The sequence below is a fragment of the Diadema setosum genome, chromosome 9 (assembly GCF_964275005.1).
Source record: "Diadema setosum chromosome 9, eeDiaSeto1, whole genome shotgun sequence".
Lineage (NCBI taxonomy): Eukaryota > Metazoa > Echinodermata > Echinoidea > Diadematoida > Diadematidae > Diadema > Diadema setosum.
The window spans coordinates 20,867,057-20,886,319 of record NC_092693.1 but is presented as its reverse complement, the minus strand read 5'-3'; the positions used below and the strand labels follow the sequence as shown (position 1 = coordinate 20,886,319).

At 37.8% G+C, this 19,263-nt stretch overlaps 1 protein-coding gene across 1 annotated transcript; it reads right to left on the bottom strand.

Moving 5' to 3' along the window:
• Positions 1-2,711: 2,711 nt before the first annotated feature.
• On the bottom strand, positions 2,712-17,906 carry LOC140233160 (cystine/glutamate transporter-like). The gene is made up of 10 exons (XM_072313277.1): positions 17,300-17,906; positions 15,659-15,784; positions 13,574-13,676; positions 9,237-9,281; positions 8,397-8,520; positions 6,160-6,263; positions 5,120-5,216; positions 4,281-4,430; positions 3,448-3,625; positions 2,712-2,843 (listed from the first exon to the last, which is right to left on the bottom strand). Exons 1-10 carry the CDS (start codon positions 17,784-17,786, stop codon positions 2,779-2,781), a joined length of 1,479 nt encoding a protein of 492 aa, XP_072169378.1. The 5' UTR covers positions 17,787-17,906; the 3' UTR covers positions 2,712-2,778.
• Between the last annotated feature and the right edge of the window lie 1,357 nt (positions 17,907-19,263).

The following is a 19,263-nucleotide window of genomic DNA, read 5'->3' as shown; positions in this document are numbered from 1 at the left end:
ATTTGCATTCGTGCTTTGTCGATCAAAATGTTAAAATTAAGCATTTGAAATTCGTCATTTCTCATCTCTGCCGCTGAGCGAGTTACCAATGCTAGGATCAGATACGTCATTTTTATTAAAACAAAAATCACTATTTTCTCGATCAAAATCGTTGGTTGGTGTTGTCATGTTATGGACCTTTATAAGGAAGGTAAACCAAATCATTGACTCATTCAATACTTTAGATGCCAGTGTGACACATGCTCTGTCAAGCTGATTTGTGCTCATATCATGTGTGAGGTGATATACATTTTATTTTACCAAGAATGTTGAAAAAAAAATCCGTTATCAATGGGTATATGAATTTATTCTTCCTTTCATCTCTTTGCGGCAGTTACATAATTGCGTCACTGTATTTGTAGGTGACAAAGCTTGGCTTTTTAGTGGAACACTCTTTTTCATCGATATGATTGCTTCTTCTTCTTTGTTACCATGACAAAATTTGCATAAATCTTTTTTTTTTTTTTTTTTTGGTTATAATACCATTCGTACATATCTTTTATATTGTGTTCAATGAACTGTCCTTTCCAGTTGGATTAAAGTCAAATCGACACATGTACCGCTTTGTATCATATTTTTTGATGGAAATAAATAAACCATTGAGTCAAATTTAATTCAAATATGCCGCTGCTGGCTGCACTCCTGTCACCCATATGATAAACATCACTGTATATCTATGAAAGTATTCACACACATCAGTCATACACAATTTGCAAGGGAAAACGATTTTAATAACTGCGGGATGGTATATACTCGCAGCACAGTTGCAATGTATAAAAGCATTTCAATTCATACTTTTGAAAAAAAAATTATGTGAATATCAAACAAGTAAATGTCACAGTTTCAACATGAATAGGTATCGAACTGCTATGCACAATGTTGCATAATACATGGTCAAAAGACGTAGGCCTACTGAATAAAAGATTACAATCGATTTGGAGGCAAACTCAACATTGGCTAAAAATATACGGTAAATGCGAGTATACAAATTAGAAAATTTTCTTTGTGATCATTTTTTTTGTTGTCCAGTCAAACTTGTGCCATGTATGGTTCACAAAATTATACACGAGATCTATAAATAGCACCACATATTTTTGTTTAAACAGCACCACAATTGCTAGGCAATATGCTGGCATGTATGTGTAAAAAAGTCGATCTTTGAAAACTAAACTAAATTTGTATAGTAGGATATTTGCAAATATAGATACACCATAGGTTTAATGAAAACTTATCGTGCCAGAGTAGCAACAGCTTTAGGTTTCATGCATGTGGTTTTTTTCCCTTTAGACACTGAAAAAAAAATCCTATAGGTCTTGAGGGGCGTACAGTACAAGTATAACATTGCTCAATGTTTTCATACGTGAATGCAGTTCTTGCATACCCCCAATATATATATATATATATATATATATATATATATATATATATATATATATATATATATATATATATATATATTGATGCGTACATATTTGTTTCTATGTAAGAAAAACCGTGCACCAGTGTGCTGCCATACCTCTTGTTCTCTTGTTCTTCCTAGACGTTAAAAACAACGCCCTGACCCAGTCCATCAAAATATACCTATACTAGATGGTTGTCATTACGACCTGACGACCAAAGCGAGATGCGTAGATCTAGCAGCCGTACAGTAGCAGGTCCTCGGAAGCAAATCTATGTTCATAAAGTGAATGCAATCATATAGCTTTCAGTGCAATACTTTACCAAGAGTTGGAAGAATCGTATTTGTGGCGTAACGTGTTTGTAAAGCACCCCGACTGATTTAGCTTTGATGGAACGAAAATCTCACTCTTCTCTCTGTTTTTAGGCCTATAGTAAAGTCTTTAGTGCTTCCGCGACTGGGAGATCGAATAACCGACACTGTACAATAAAGACATTGTTACAATAAAAAAAAACGACACATTGGTCCGTATATTCAGCCATAAGTAAACCATGTGTATATAATGTATTGTAAAATAGTGAATATACATTGAAAACAAAATGTCATATCAACAAACAGCGTATACAGTAACATGGTCTTGAGGTACATTCAGAAGAGGTCCGCTGTAGAAGAAAAAAAGTGTTTTCTAAAGCAACTTCCATTTGTAATGAATTCATGCGTACATCCTAACATGGCGTTTACGTTTTGCATGAGCGTTGTAAAAACAAACAAACTCATTTTTCATTTTGTTTTGCTTTGATAGTTTCAACATATAACCGTTTTGGGGCTCTAGGCCAGTTACCCTTAATTTATGGACATTAATGATAGAAAAATGACACACGATTTGAGCGCATGTATGTAAAAAAAAAAATAATAATAATGACGATCACGTCGACGCATCCTTTACAGGTCTGGAGACACATTCTCCCAGGCCTGTCTCAAGACTCGTATCTACGTACCACAATCCAATACTGCGAAATTCCCTGAGACAGGGTATTTTACACGTGTCTTTACCGAATCTGTAAGCGGGTTTTACATAAAAACAAATTGAATAATGATAGCACCATCGACACCCTTTAATCTCCTTATTTCAGGCAACGATAATACTAGATCAGAAAAGTTTGAAAGGTATTTCAGTATATTTGTCACTAATGAATTGAAGAATGATGCTAATGGAGGACTTGTAGCTGATGAATGTCACTTGACAAAAGAGACATGAAATAAAATATGTTTCAAAAATAAATCCGAAAAGACACGGTCGTCTGGGAAACGGATGCCGTCCATTTCGTTGCGGTGGATACTCAGCAGGTCTTCTCTTCTTGGCAAATGACCAAAAATAGCTTTTGCAGAAATATGGTCACGCTCTCTGAAACGAAAAAAACAAACAAATATACTAACAGACAGCATAGACGTGAAACTTGAATATATATGTATATATACATATATATATATATATATATATATATATATATATATATATTATTTATTTATTCACTTATTTATTTATTTATTTATTTATCATTTTTGCATCGATGCGTACTTATCAGAACATGTTTTCATTCTGTGTAATGCAGTGAAATTATTAATAGATGTTTAACTTATTCAGAAGCAGCACAACACTATACACACATAAATGAATACATACATTCATCGTAAGATATAGGAAACTGTTGTTGTTGTTGTTGTTGTTTTTTTTTAACAAATAGATAAACTTTCATCCCCGGAGAAGGGGTTTCGGAAATTTCTTACAGTCGCATATATCATGGAACACGTTTTAAATTACCCAGCTTGCGATCGCAGATGAAATGAAGGAAGGTTTACATTAATTGATAAAGGAGAAAATTACACCAATGAAAGAAATCTAGAAATGAGTTCAGTTTCCATTATGATGTCACATTATCGCAATTCACATAGACTTAGAAACGATCCTAATAACAATTGAAAAAAAGGAAATGTTTTTTAATCTTTACCTGACATTCCGACAAGCCAGACTGGCTTGGTTTGCCACTTCACGCCTACCAGGTAGACAGGGATACCGGCGGCTGTTATGGCTAGACCTATCCCACACTCCACGGGTGCCGAGTACAACGACATGACCACAACGAACAAGGCGAAGCACGAAAATACGATTGGAATAACCACGGGAATCTGTAGTGGAGTATAGAAACATTTGACATATAAAAAATGCGAAAAGCAACAACGACAACAGAAGCATCATTTGAAACTACCGTTAATGAAAGACGATCTTGGTAGGTTTTAGAGTTGATGAACACACATGGCTCGAGTTATAAAGCTATATCCATCAGTGAAGCGAAGCAGCTGGCAATTGATAATCAGCATGCTGGACACATCGATAGGTCTTATTTGATCAAGGACTGAAAAGAAGGGCAACATCTCATGTTACAAAAAAGCAGCAAACCAAAAGACAAAACATTATCAATGATGAAATGTTTCCTGCCTTTCCAGAGTTTTATGCCATCAAGTTTTTAAGCACAAAACACCCCATCAACTTTACACCTATATACCTAGTAACTAAGAGACCTAATTTAATGCTTGAAGAGTTCCTATTATATCCGCGAATATGTCTGTGTAATAATGCATAAATATTGTGTTCCTTCTCTCGACATGTTTAACCAACTGCTTGCTAGACTTCGATGCGCCGTGGATATCATCAATAACATTAATCGTGTCATGTTATATGGAACGGAACGGGTCAAACCAGTCCCGCTAGACTGGGATTCCTATTACAACTTCTTAACAGGATCCACCGTGCCACCGCATATAGGCGAAGTCTTGTGTATACCTTAAACGGGCGTGGTGCGTCCGGGTGCTTCCAGCGATGATAGGGAATAGTCGCTACGGCCAGAGCGATGAAGGCCCACCGAGAAAAGCTGAGGAAGTTTAGGAGCTTGTACACATTGTCACTAGTCAGCATCAACAAGCAAATTGGCAACTACGTACAAAGAAGAAAAGAAATTAATGTTTGTGATATTGGAGAAAAGTATGGCGTCACTATCACTAAGTTATAGTGCATGGTTCAAAAATGCATATTTAAATCATTTTCTAGGGATTACATAATCTATTTCCAATGTAGGATATTAAAAGCTGAGCATGGGTCCTTTTACATTTTGGAAAATAAGATAAGGCGTATTTCTTATCATTTGTTGCATTAGAGTGCTGAATACAAATCTTCTACCATGTCTACCATATCATGTGGTAGATTGCATTTCGACAAATCAAATATAAATTTCACAAAATCATGGAATATCCTTGCAAATGGAAAATATCAGCGGCCTTCCGTTTCCTGAAGACGGGTTTGGAACTTGTCCATAATGGGCTAAATGCGATTGTTCTCATCATCATTATTTAGACCAAACGGAACACAATTCAACTTATGAAACTACATTTACATGAAGTTCGCTTCATGAAATGCGCTATAATATCAGTATTATTCATATTATATCCACATTATCATTATTATTATTATTATTATTATTATTATTATTATTATTATTATTATTATTATTATTATTGTTATTATTATTATTTGTTTATTTGTTTGTTTTGCTTTTCTTTTCTTTTATTCATAAATGTCAACTTGAGTTATCACAATTAAGTGCCTGTTTGAAAATGTTCTGTTACCATGACAGCGGCAGCAGGCAGGGGCGAGTAACGTCGGATGTGGATCATGGAGGCAATCTTGGGCAGGTGTCCTTCGCGGGATGCCACAAACAGCATCCTTCGCCAACCACCAGATGGGGCGGGATAGGCGGGGGTAGGAACAAACACAGCACAAAGAAAATCCGAAACTCAACTCTACATATATGTCATGCAGGATAACATCATAAATTTTTAATTTTCATCCTTTTATTGTCGTTTTTCATGCTAACGGATTGATGCTTGAATAGCAAATTTTCTCGTATCATAAACATAACGACATAAAACACGTTGATAAAAAAAAAATAGTAAGAGTGCTCGCACCTGGTGGTATTGATGGTGATAATTTCTACCAATGATGCGAAAAATAGCCACGTTGATAATGATAATTGTATCATTCTATGATCGTGATTACATTCATTACATAGCCATGACCAAATCATGCTGAAACACATTACTATAAGCATGAAATTTGGTGACAGATTTGACCATGTGATTTTAAGAGTAATGAAGATATAGATGGTAAAATTGGGTTGGTCTCCCCCCCCCCCCCTCCCACCCACCTATCCCGAATCTTCCATGAACAAACTTGAAAAAAAAAAGCCATCAATGCCTAATACTTAGGACTTACAGCTTTATAATATGTCACTATTACGTATGGTACTATAGAGTAGATAATTATTAAAGATTTTTTTCTTTTAATATCGAGGTTTGGTCTCATGGGGTTGGGGGCCCAGGGGGACATTGTGCCCATTTAAACAAATTGAGATTCAATCTTCCTATTATAGGATTCTGCAGTACCCGCCAAGTCTGGTGAAAATCCAACATTACGTTTTTGAGAAGAAGCTAGTTGAATGTTTACGAACGACGGATGACGACGACGCAAGACGGACGCCGGACAATGATGACCGCAATACCTCACTTGAGTCTGAGGTTCAGGTGAGCTAAAACAAAAACAACAACAACACACACACACACATACACACACACACACTTGCACACACATACATACACACAACACTTACCGAGACGATGAAAAAAGACCGCCATTGATGGATCCCATGCAAGATATCGAGACGCTAATGGACAGAATCCACCAGAATGACCCCAGAACTCGTCGCCCGTAGTCCTGCAATACAACGTACGTCCCATTTAGTGTCAATTTAGGTTAATGTATGCGATGTTTCGCGATCAAAATCAAATGCGATTCATTTCATTTCCAGAACACTGTATATTTTTCCTATTTGTCGTTCCAGCATCCTGACCTCCTCCTAGGAGACGGAAATTATTTGAACTTTCGCCTCTGGACTTTGATACATGTCGTTCGCCTGCGTCATTCTTCTCTTTCTATTTCTGTTTCTCTCTTTTCTATACATGACCAGGGAGGTGTTACAGAGATGGAGTGGCAACTCTTCGTAATTCATGCAAACACATGTTTGGGTTCAAGGCGTTACAATGGGATGTCTAGCATTCCATTACGCTTTGAAGTCATGCTCGGCACCGCTCTAGTTGCAAGACGAAGTTCGGAGACGAAGAACGCATTTCACCTTTCGCTGAATTACAAGCTTTATTTCACCGCAAAATTTTATATGAAATACTCGAATTGATTTAGAATAGTTTAGGAAAGAATTCAATATTTCTAGTTTCTTTCTAATTCGCAAATCGAAAGGAAATGAAAATTAGGCCCTCTTAAAAACCTAATTTTTTCTATAATGCGCACATTTCCGCATGTTAATTTTCTATCTTTTAATAAGGGATATTTTGATCTTTCAAATAAAGTACTCCGTTAAAGCGTGTTCCAGCGTGTTTCTAAAGGGATCGTATAGTTTTGGTTGAGACCTAATTTCAGGTTTCTAACATTTTTTGTGAGATAATGAGAAACCGCTTTTGAAATATGAAAGAGCATGTAGTTCTATGAGGAATTCAATGCTTATTTGATGAAAACTGGTTTTGAAATGGCTGAGATATCCAAAAAGAGCGATTCTGATAAAGTGTGGGACCCACACTTTATTACAATCGCTTTGTTTTACTTTGTTTTTGGATGTTTCAGTCATTCCAAACCCGATTTTCATCAACTAAACTTTGAATTCCTCTTAACATGGTATGTTCTGTACTATATCATAAGTGTTTTCTCGATATCTCACAAAAAGTGAAAAGCCCAATTCTCATCTCTGCCAATACTGTACCATCCATTGCTGTTAAAATTGTGAGTTTTACACTGCAATTTTAGTCTGGCTTCCAAACCCTATGCCTGTATCTTTCGCTATTCGGGATATTAACCCCCTCAACGTCGAAAACTAATGTAGTTTAAGGTGGTTTTGTCCTGGAAAGGATTTTTTTCCTTCGGCAAAGGCCTTTGCCCGAACGGCGACTTCGTCGCCACGGAATCCAGTTGACAAAGGGTCTGAAAATCAGACTATACCAAATTGCGTTTGTTTACAAGCAGAGCGCCACTACGACAAAATATTGAAAGGTTTGAATTAAAAGCGCGGCCGAGCCCAGCAGTGTAAACGGACAAAATTGCGAGGCTCGGCCGCGGCCGAGCCGCGGCCGAGCCCGGCCCCGCACTGTAAACGGGGTCTAAAGTTGCCTCTCCTTCTCTAGCACCTCCCTGCTGGCAGTACAAACAAATCCTTGTTACTGAATGACTATAACCGTAAGAGCGAAATTGTGGTCGTTGTTGTAGCTGTTATTTCTCGGCGTCACTGTTCAATGTGAAGTAACGGTTTCCATGTAGTGCACCATTGCAATAACAACAAATCCGCTCATCCATTCAGTGATCCCCCGCTAGTAACCCAAACCCCACCCTCTAAATAAAAAAAAAAAATAAATAAAAAAAAAAAGGTCAAATTTGCTGTAATTTCATGCATGGGCCCGTATCCTTCTGCAAGTTGTCTTGTTCACGACTTCACACATAATTTCATGACTGAAAATTGTTAGGGTGGCAATAACGGAGCAAAATGCAAAATGTACAGCTCATAGCTTTATCATCAAGTATCATGCAGCATAATTATTGTTTCAATTCAATTAAATTTAAGTACAAAGCATGCATTACACAAATCATATTGTTTTATCAATTTGCAAAAAAAAAAAGTATATATACATTCATGTACATGTATACATAATGCAGTGGGGGATCATAAAGTTTTAATAACATATTATGTACTATCTATGTGTAATATATATGTGCAATACATGAGCAATATTGTATGTGCAATATAATGTGTAAAATAATGACAGCGGGGCATTGGTCCATTCTTACGACTGCAACGGCGTTGGAGGAGAGGATCTCAATCGGAGAGAGAACAGCGAAGTAAGCCACGTTCGTCAGCGTGTAGAGACAAGACACCAGGAGGATTGATATGATCAGACCGTATGGAAGGGTCCTGCAGAGATGCAATCATTTACACCAATAACACTGTGAGTTAACAACAAAAAATAAAAAGGACAAACACAGACATATTATACACAAACACACACACGCAGACACATATATAAAACAACAGGGTAATTAACATCCTGTTGATAACGTAGGGACGTCTACTTACAGAAAGCAATGATACTGAGGATGATGATGATGATTGTAATAATAATAAGAATGAAAATGAGGTGATAGTGATGATGATGGTCTACTCATTATAATCATAATATATTGTCTATATAGTAGCAATTACTGCATTAAGATAACGTAAAATGATTCACTGTTTTGTAATATAAAATCTGTGAACAAAATCATTATACTACTGATTTTGAGTAGTTCACACAACTCAAATATATGATAGCTGACAGCAACATGAAAAAAAAATAAAAACTTCTTTTTTAAGATCAATACCAATTGGAAAGCCGGTCAGAAAGAGAATTAGATTTGCACAGTATTCATACAATACTTACACTTTCTCAATGTCGTCTACAAGTTTAATCTGATGCTTTTTTTTTTTTTTTTACGACTTCTCAGCTATTATAACACAAGACCACCAACTTCGTTTACGCTAAAACTGGGCACTGGCTCGCATTATAATCAGCACGTTTGAACATTGGTTCCACCAAAAAAGATGCGGGCAACCTTCATATCTAACAATACTCAACCATCTGAGTCACTTACCGGTTAATATTCACGATCTCCTCCGTGATCTGGGGTAAATACTGCCTGAATGGTGAAACGAAAATGGGAAATCAGGACTATTCAGGACTATGTGAATCATAACAATCGGGCAACTTAACTGATCAACATTATACAATGCATATTGATGAGTAATTTCCACTGTATGGAGATAAATTGTATAATTTCCGCATTAGATAGTTAATTCTAGCATTTCAACTTGACCCTTGACCTTTGACCTCATGACCCAAAACTTCCCAAGACAATCAATATTATGTAATACATATGGTTTAAGTTTCATGAAGATACCATAAGCCATTTCAGAGATATTTATTTATATATTCATTTATTTATCTATTTACTTGCTTATTCATTCTGTGTTCTTTACAGGGTAGTCTCTTACAAGAGAGCCCTGTGTTACATAAAAAGATTAAAATACAGTTTACATATATGGAGAAAACAAGATATAGTGTAAACAAGAAAATTGTAGCATTTTCACTTGATCTGTGAACTTGGAACTTTGCCCCATCGGGCCAAACCTTTTTTCTATAGTATCTCTAGAGAAGTGCGTCTGATCAAGTTTCAGTGTAGTATGCCTTGCAAGCATCGCAGAGATATACATGCAGGAGGAAATGGCCAGTAAAATGGTAGAATCTGGCCTTGACTTATGGTCTTTGACCTCTAGCGTGTGCACCCACATGTTAATTGGTGCGGCTTCGTCCACTTATTCATACATCTCATGTAAAGTTTCATTTGGATACCTTTTAAACGGTTCTCAAGTAACGTTGCCAAAAAAAAAAACAAAAAACAAACTAATAACGGAAGGAGGGGCGGATAATCCGAAAACGTGTTACATTTTTGGTATTGCTGATGAGAAACCTCTTCTGAAATATCCCACAAAAGTTTAAAATCTGACTTCCTACGTCAACCAAAACTATATTATCTCTTTAATCCCTTTCGGATAATTTGTTTTAAAGTACTTTGCTCTCTATTAAGGATGCAGTTAACCGGAGGACATTGCTTGTAATCGATTCCGTCATATTCCACACTTTTATTCGTTATGGACTTAAGAACTTTGGAACCGTCATTTTATAACATTGTGTTACTTTAAAACTTGTTCAGGCGTCGTGTATCTACCTTTAGAATCAGTTTCGATGTTGTTGTTGTTGTTTTTTTTTTTTTGTTTTTTTGATTGATGAGTTTTAAAGATTGTTTTCTCTTGTGATATGTATTTCACTTTGTTGCGAAACATGAGATATGAAATCAATATCAATTCTGGATGTACATATCTTTCATGATTGTATTTAGTTGTAATGTTTGCGATATGAAAACTTTTTTTATATTGGGGGCTGTTTTCTAAAAAAACCAAAAAAAAAAAAAAACACACAAGCTGAAGTTGAGAGTGAAAACAATGTGATAGGCCTAACCCATGGCTTGTTTTACGTATAAGACCTTTCACCTACACACAATAGCGAATAATTCAGAGACTGCGTGCACATCATAGGGCCTATAACCATGGAGCTTCGTTTGTACAAGGAGCTATATAGCTCCTTGGTTTGTAGCTCCATGCTATAACTGAGGAAAGAACAGTGGCAAAACGATCAAGTCATGGCTGGTATTTGTTGTTGCTGTTTTTGTTTGTTTGTACATTTCAAACAGACAACGAACATTTATTCATCACTCGAATGGTTAGGGGGTGTCTTCATGTCTCCAGGGAAGGAAGGACTGGTATATGAGATCACCTACCAACCAGGGGCAGGTCAGGCCAAAACCACCTGACCTGGATGGTGGAAAAGCTGTACCCTTGGGGAGAGGTTGGTCTGTGTCTAGACCTTGGCATTCCGGCGGTGCCGTGTTTACCGCCAACAGCCTGCAGTTATTGTGTTACACAGTGATCTCCATAAACCCAAATCCCAAAGGAAAAGCTCCATGTATTATGAAGGTTGGAGCGTGGACTTGAGACAACAGGATGACTGATGATCATGATGATAAGGACTATAGGCCTATAATGATCACAAGTATTGTAGGCACATTCTCATGTTTCCAAGGATAAGTATATAGGGTTATTATTAGAGGCTGTATAATATCGAAATGGGTTGAGGAGTTGCACTGTACATACCCTGTATAATTAGTGATGTAATTTGACGGCAATATGCTTTCAGTTTTTTTTTTTCTTTGTAAACATTTGAGTTGCAGTATTTGACACTAAATAACACGCATACAAAACTGTGTGGCCGAAGTTTCAGTAGAACTGGACATTAGATATACTTGTTGCAGATAACTAGTTCCAGTTGAAATCAACTAGAACCAGTTGAAATTTCAATTGGTTGCAACTGTTTTCTTCCTTCTGGGAAACATAAAATAAAAGCAAATATAAAGCAGGACAAGGAGGTATCTGCATGTGTGATATACATTAATGATCAGACATTTCGCTGCAGCTGCTATCAAATTTCGTATATTTTGGGGAAACAAAAGCGAAAATAGAACCAAGGGGAAGTCTGTCGATGAATTTAACATCGCGGTGTGTAGCCGAACAAGGTATAGAGTTTCGCTGTCTGCTCGTGAGTGTATGATGTCACGACAAAATTGTACCTGCATGTGGCACGTGTAACAACGTGTGGTTAGCTGTGCAATAACATGAAAACAAGGGGGTGTTGCGAGAAAGTTGCAATCAATTGCAACTTGCAACTGATTGTCACTGGCCAATCAAAATCATTGTTGCATGCATGTCTTCGTAATAGGGCAGACCCTGAGCCAATCAGAATGGTTGTTTCAAAATTAGCAATTATTTGCAATTGATTGCAACTTTCTTGCAACACCCCCCAAGGCTCATAGACCGCGGTCCGTGTCTCTTTTTTATATTCACGAAATAATGGAAGCAAACGAGTTTTACAAGAATCACTAAAATTAGAAAACGGAAACAAAAACACCCATGCAGTCTCTGTAACCATAAAAAATCTATTGAGCGAATCTGGCACAGAAAAATGCGATTGATATTTTCACGACTGAATTGCTCGTACGCAACCTTGGAATCAAATGGAATGGGAAAAAATATACAATGTAATATAGTCGATTCAATATACTGACATAATAATGAAAAAAAAAAAAATAGGATGCATTTTCTTGTGCATGAACATGGTAAATACGTTGACAAGGTACCAGAGAGATCGCCAGTCTTTGGTGCTGGTTCTGCTTTGTACAACTGACTCTAATCTGATTTTATACAGCTTTGCCAACATTTGAATGGCTATCTGGTCTACTGGTTATGAATAATTGATCTATCGTGACAAAATATTTCTATGAACTCTCGGTCTATCATAAAGAAAAGAATATTTCAAAGTTGCGTAGGGATCATGACTTCAAGAAATCAACATACATGGAGGAACGACAATTATATCACCTGACATTTTGGCTCGGTGTCAGCAATGAAATACCAACATTGTGTGGCATATGGGCAATAACATCCAATTAGGAAAGTAAACAGTTTATTAATCTGCATGGCTGCATGTCTGTCGTGATACAAGTCGAACTGCCCCGGAATTCAGGAATTAGGCCTATATACGTGAAGATAAAGTACACAGGAGGACAAATCGGGAGCTCATATTTCATTTGTACAAACTTTCAACTTAACCCCGAGTATTCCGAGTTAGTCTTATGAGTTCTGCATTGACGGCGGTGTCTGAAAAAAAATCTCGGCCTCCTGTGTTCCCTTGAACAGGGATTTATTGACTAAACCTGTATGTTACAGATTGTAGCATTGAACCTGTCGAGAGTTCCAAAGTAGGTCTCAATATATATATAACATATAATGGCTGCTCTTACATTTTGCACGCAAAGGACATAAAGGCACGGATGAAATATGGAAGTATGTTGTCCTAGCAATATATCTTTGGTTGTCTGACTGATAATCGTGGCGAGAGCACAGAATCCCTTGTATATCGTGAACGTTTTCTTTCTTTTCTTCGTTTTGTGATAGCGAACATGATTACAATAATGTCAAAAAAATAAGTTTCATCGCCCAAACAACAACTATGGGCCCTATACGTATATCACCTGTCTATAGTCGACGTCATATATCACCCGTCTATAGTCGACATTATCGGATTTCATGGGTTCGATCGTCAGATTTGTGTTGACGGATACTAGCTGAGCTGGCATGTATAGATAACACAAGGTTTCATATATCCAACGATCGACTACTGATCGAGAGACAAGCATAACTGTGAAGCTTGGAGGTGTTCTTTTTCAGTTTCTCATTTTGTTTTTCTCATAAGCAAGACGACATCCCGCAAGGAGTTTAACAAGTTCCCTTGACACCTGTCTGTATATAAGCCACTTACCATCCGGCATAAGCGAAGAGTGCATAGTAGACAGCGAGCGGCAGCTTCGTGTACTCGAAGTTTTGCGAGGATTCGAAGCTGTGCTCGAAGTTGGTCGTGCCGCCTAATGGTTGCAAAAGTTTTAGTTATAATTAATCCTATTATACTCTCTAAAAAAAAAAGAAGAGTGAAAATGTTCACTCTTTTAGGTGTGAATAACAGAAAAATCTTCGAGTGATCCCCGAGGTCACTCCAAAATTAGTGAAAATGAACATTTTCATTCAAAATTCACTCCAATTTCACTCGAAACTCACTCTTCATCTCCGAGTGATCCCTGAGGTCACTCTAAAATTAGTGAAAACTAATTCAAATTCACTCCAATTTCACTCGAAACTCACTCTTTTCTGTTATTCACTAGCTCTTTCAAGAGTGAAGATTTTCACTCTTCTTTTTTTCAGAGAGTATATGCTTACTCAATAACAATAGTGCATATATTTTATGATTTTCATTTTATTTATAGTTATACGACTCCAGAATTTCCATTACACATCATATTCCTCTCCTTGATTGCGGCGTATAGTCATTAAAGGGACTGTATAGTACTGGTTGAGGTGGGGATTCATGTTTTTGAACATTCCTAAGTGAGATAATGAGAAACCTCTTATGAAATATGAAAGAGCATGACATGTAATTCTAAGAAAGATTCAACGTTTATTTCATGAAAATTGGTTTTCAAATGGCTGAGATATCAAAAAAAGTGATAATAATAAAAGGCGACATGCCACGCCTTTTATTAGGATCTCTTTGTTTCACCTTGTTTTTGGATATCTTAGCCATTTCAAAACCGATTTTCATCAAATAAACATTTGATACCCCTTAAAATTGCATGCTTTTTGTCATTTCACAGAGTGGTTTCTGAATATCTCGCAAAACGTTAAAAGCTAAATCCTCACCTCGACCAGAACTGTATTTACACACTATAAAGCCCAAGCTATTTTGACCCCTTCCAGGCTCTATATAACTTCTTTATTATACGATGCATGACCGTCATATTTGGCACATGGGTAGAGCAACTCATACTCTACATGACCCAACATTTGAAATTTCTCAAAGTCATCCACTGAGGGCGCTATTTACCAAAATATACAGAAATACATAGGAAATACGCTAAAATCATGTTTTTTCTTTTTATTTCTTTATCCCCAGTATATATGTTTTTATTTCATATCAATCATTTCATATTTACCAAAAAGGAAAAGCAAGTCAACCTTCACTATTTGTTATATGGTTGAAATTTCTCAAGGTCAACATGTGGGGGCGCTACTCGTTACAATATAAAGAAATATATGAAACCTATGATGTATTGCTTGGAATGGGTACATATATTAGTATCACATTTCATATTTCCAAAATATTGAAATTTTGAGTTTGCAGATTGATAATATGATTAAAAAAATGATATTACAGGCAAAGCTTGTGTGAAGATAACACAAAATAAAAGGGTAGTCTTTGGAAAATGCTGTATTTTCGATTATTTCTATTATATCTATTGTTTGATGCCTATGTCATATAAGAAATAAAGGAAATAATAAGAAGACCATTTCAGGGTAATTCACAACCATAATTACTTCACATTTTGGTCCTTCAGCAAATTACAGCCAAGAAAACCCCCATTTCATCCATTATCATATTGTTAGGTGAAATTGAAACAGAAAATCATTCAAAATCTGACGAACATGGTTGTCAGTTTACGGTTTCCATGGCAACCAGCAATATCAGACATAGCTAAATTATATATCAAAATGTTTGCAATAAGATTTTAGGAAAAGTCACCAAATTTGGTTGAAATCGATTAAAGGGTGTAGGAGTGTCAAACGAAAATATGGTGGTTGGCACAATGTGCCCCCCTTGGGCTTTATAGGGTTAATAGGAGACAAATTTCCCTGTTAGCATTTTTCCTTTTTTTCCATCTGTTGGTGTCTCCATTATTCCGTCCGATATCTTTCATATTTGATCTGTGTAAACAATTGATTACACACATTACAGAATTACTATAGGCCTAAATGAATAAGATGAACAGAAAAGTAAAAATATGATAGCACTCACCTTGACCTAAGACTACCAAACCCGAGAAGACGATGACAAGAATAGCCACGAACTTCGCCGCACTGAAAACGACTTGTACACGTCTACTCCACGTGACACTGGCGCAATTCACGTAAAACATTAGACCTAGAGAGTTGGTACCACAAATCCATACACACATGAATCGTCTAAAAACTAAATCTTCGAGTATTTCAAACAATGCTTCTGGTTTGTGGAATATATTTTTAATGTTGTATGTGGTTGGCGATTTTCAGCATTAAATGCAGGGGCGTGTGAGATACAGGTGACCGTTATAGGGGAGAAAAAAAATTACTCCATGATCGACTTTCATAGATGACCATGCCAAAACGCCATGCCAGAATACGATTATACAGCATCCAATGTGAGAAAAGTCATGTCTTTCCATATCTCGCTAATGCGTCTACTCCAACCCCCTTTAAAAATACATTGTAAGCACAAGACCACGCACGCCTCATCACGGAATTACCGACAGTCTACCCGATTAAAGAAGTCAAAATATCTGCAGACACAAAACGCAGAATGAGATAGTAAATAAATAATATAGTGTAACAGAGATACCGGAGGTCAAATTTGCAATGATGACCTCTCGAAAATGACGATGAATTACGGTCACCATCAGGCGGCTACTATAATTTAAACAAAAATATACACTGAGCTTCAGTGGAGCTTGGTGTTTTGAATTTGCATGAGGGTTATCGCCAAAGGTATTTATGATCATGACCCCGTGAAACTGACATTGTTTTGCACTCACCAGAGCTCATGCGTGGAGACAAGGATACAATTATGGGCATGGTTTTATATGTATTTGTTCCGAGCTGCGACAATTGCTCCCATGAAATATCTGCACGCTAAGTCAACGAAAACTTTTTTTTTTAGCCACAAACATAACCCTATGACCTTCATCCTAATCCTAATCCTCACAGCAAATTAAACCTAAAACCATATCACAACCCTCACCCAAACCCAAGTCCTTGGAGGAAAAAAAGAAAAAAAGAAAAAAGACCGGAGCAATTGTCGAAGCAGCAAATGCCGTGTCACCTACTGTGAAAAATATTATAATGTTATGGCTAAACAAATTCGCACATAAACATAACAAATTAAAGGTGAACTTTGCCTATCGACGTCTCGTGGCTACTTCTATTTTACGTTTTCAGGTAATCTTGCAAGGAGTAATATTAGGCCATTTTGTTACCCGACAAGATTCCGACACTGCAAATCGATAAAAGCACACAGATCAGGTCAATGTTTGAATCACTGGGTATAGCATAAATATGGAAATAATAGACAAGGTCTGTAAAGCAATCACTGATCAGCTGAATAAGAGTCACATTGTCAAGATTTCTATCATCAAGTTCATAATCATACATGTTTCATTATAAACTGTAATATAAAAAACAATAGAAATAAATGCTGTCGAAATGTTAAAGACGTATACCATATTATGACTGAAATTAATCAAAGGTCCTAAATTTGCATCAAGGTCCGGTCAAGTGAGTAAGACTACACCAAAGACATTGGTTTTTGGAAGACGTCATGTTTCATGATGTATGATCTTTATTGCACTTTGTTTTCGTGGCTTGTTCCTATATCACGCCCTGGTGATTACATCTTATAACTTACAAAGAGCACAAGCCGCAAGAAGCCGTTCGGCGAGAAAAGGGGTATCGTCGCAGCTGTAGAAGAAAGGAGATAAGGCGTACTTCGCGAAGGTGATCGAGAGCACGGTCCAGGCCCCCGTCCTTATAGACACTATCGACGTCCACAGGCGAAGGAAAGCAAGGAGAGGGGACAACCCATCCAGGAGGAAAACGAAGTCGCCGCCCGACTTGACGAACGTCGTGCCGAGCTCGGCGTAGCTCAGCGCACCCATGATGGATAAGAAGCCGCTGACAACCCACACGATCAGCGACATCCCGAGGCTTCCCGTGTTCGCCAGCACGCCTTTCGGGGAGATAAAGATTCCAGACCCGATGATGGTGCCGGCACCTAAAGCGACGCAGTCGAGGAGGGACACCTGCTTACGAAGGACCACTTTCTGCGACCCCGAGTTGTTCTTCGTTGACGGTTTATCGCTGACACTGATGACATCGTCACTATTAGCAGCCATTTTGCACTTTTCTTTTTCTTTTTCTTTTTTTTTTACTCCTCAGAATCTTCACAGGTTTGTTTGAGAATAATACACGTATCTAGAGCTTGACGACGAGGTTATCAAGACAGTTTTAAGTCAGAAAACCGTCACTCTCGGCTCTCCGAACAAACTGAGAACGACCGTCAAAGGACAAGTTCCGCGCGCGCACGGAAATAGTAGTTACAGTGCAGTACAAAGAGATTGTACCTCTTTGATGCCTTCTTATCAATGGAAACGAGTTTCGCATCTGGTATATACTGAGTATTGGTAACACATCATCGGTATCATTTCTTTCTTCTTCTTTTTTTACGCCTGTTGAACTTCTGTAAAGGAATGCGCTTGCCATTATTCTGCCATCAGTCCCACGTGTACAGCTCCGCTTATAGCACGTTATGCCTCCACACGGAATGAGCATGCTAAACAGAATGTGTGTGTGTGTGTGTGCGCGCGCTTTTTTTTTCATAATGACATCAAGGGTTCAAGTCTTTGCCTTATACAAGTAGGCCTACACCTGTATACTAGTCTAAACATGGAAGTCGGTATTTGCGCGATCCAAAGTACCCGTTCAGTGAGGAGGCCTAGAATCTACTTGCGCTGGGTACACTTTCATGTTCAGGCATTGGAGACAATTATAGGGCCTACACCATGACTATTCTGCTTACTCCTCCTCCCCTCCCCTCCACTCCTTGAACCTTGAACCTTGAAGGAGTAATCCCTGTTGCAGCTTTTCACAGGAAGCTATATGGTCAGGATGGGGGTGGGGTGGGGGAGTTAGGGGTTCCGCGGACCCCCCCCCCCCTCAACCGGCCAGTTTGCTGCTTGGTGTTGCTATTTATAGGTATGTATAAAATAACGGAACTGAGCATAAACTTGAACTAAAAAGGTACACTTTTCTAATTGTGAACACCCCTCCCCCCCCCCCCACCACCACCACCACAGTTACGGGCCTGTACATGTAGACATCAAAGGCCAACGGACGGAGTGTATTTCATTACAGATAGCAAATGATCAAATATACCCCCCTAAAAAACAAACAAACAAACAAACAAAAAAACAAACAAACAAACAAACAAACAAACAAACATAAATCCTGGGTGCAATTAAAAACCAAGCCGGTGGATCTAGGGCCTATAGCATCCTGAACCCCCACTGGGGACTGCATTTTCCGAATAGATGGGAGTGCAGCTTCTTGGGAAAGCAGTAGGTGTCCTGGAAGTATAACTGCACAGTATGGCAGACGGTTTCACCGTCTTGATATTCTTGGGAAAAAATAGTATTTTATTTTGTAAGTATCAGTTGTGGCTTCCGGGACTGTGTACTCGAGGAGGTGGTCATTTCTGCCAACGTAGGTTGCTGAGATATGGCTGGGAACGAGTTGTTATCAAATTGTGTTGTATTTCATGAAACATTGTTGCTTGGACATCCGGGTGTGTAACAGGTCCCAGATGGTGTGATT

Coding starts and splice junctions, on each gene's coding strand:
- LOC140233160 (XM_072313277.1), bottom strand. CDS start 17,786: ATGGCTGCTAATAGTGACGATGTCATCAGTGTCAGCGATAAACCGTCA. Junction 8,521..9,236: donor GAGATCGTGAATATTAACCG/GTAAGTGACTCA, acceptor GCATCTCTGCAG/GACCCTTCCATACGGTCTGA. Junction 4,431..5,119: donor TGCCTGCTGCCGCTGTCATG/GTAACAGAACAT, acceptor CTTTGTACGTAG/TTGCCAATTTGCTTGTTGAT.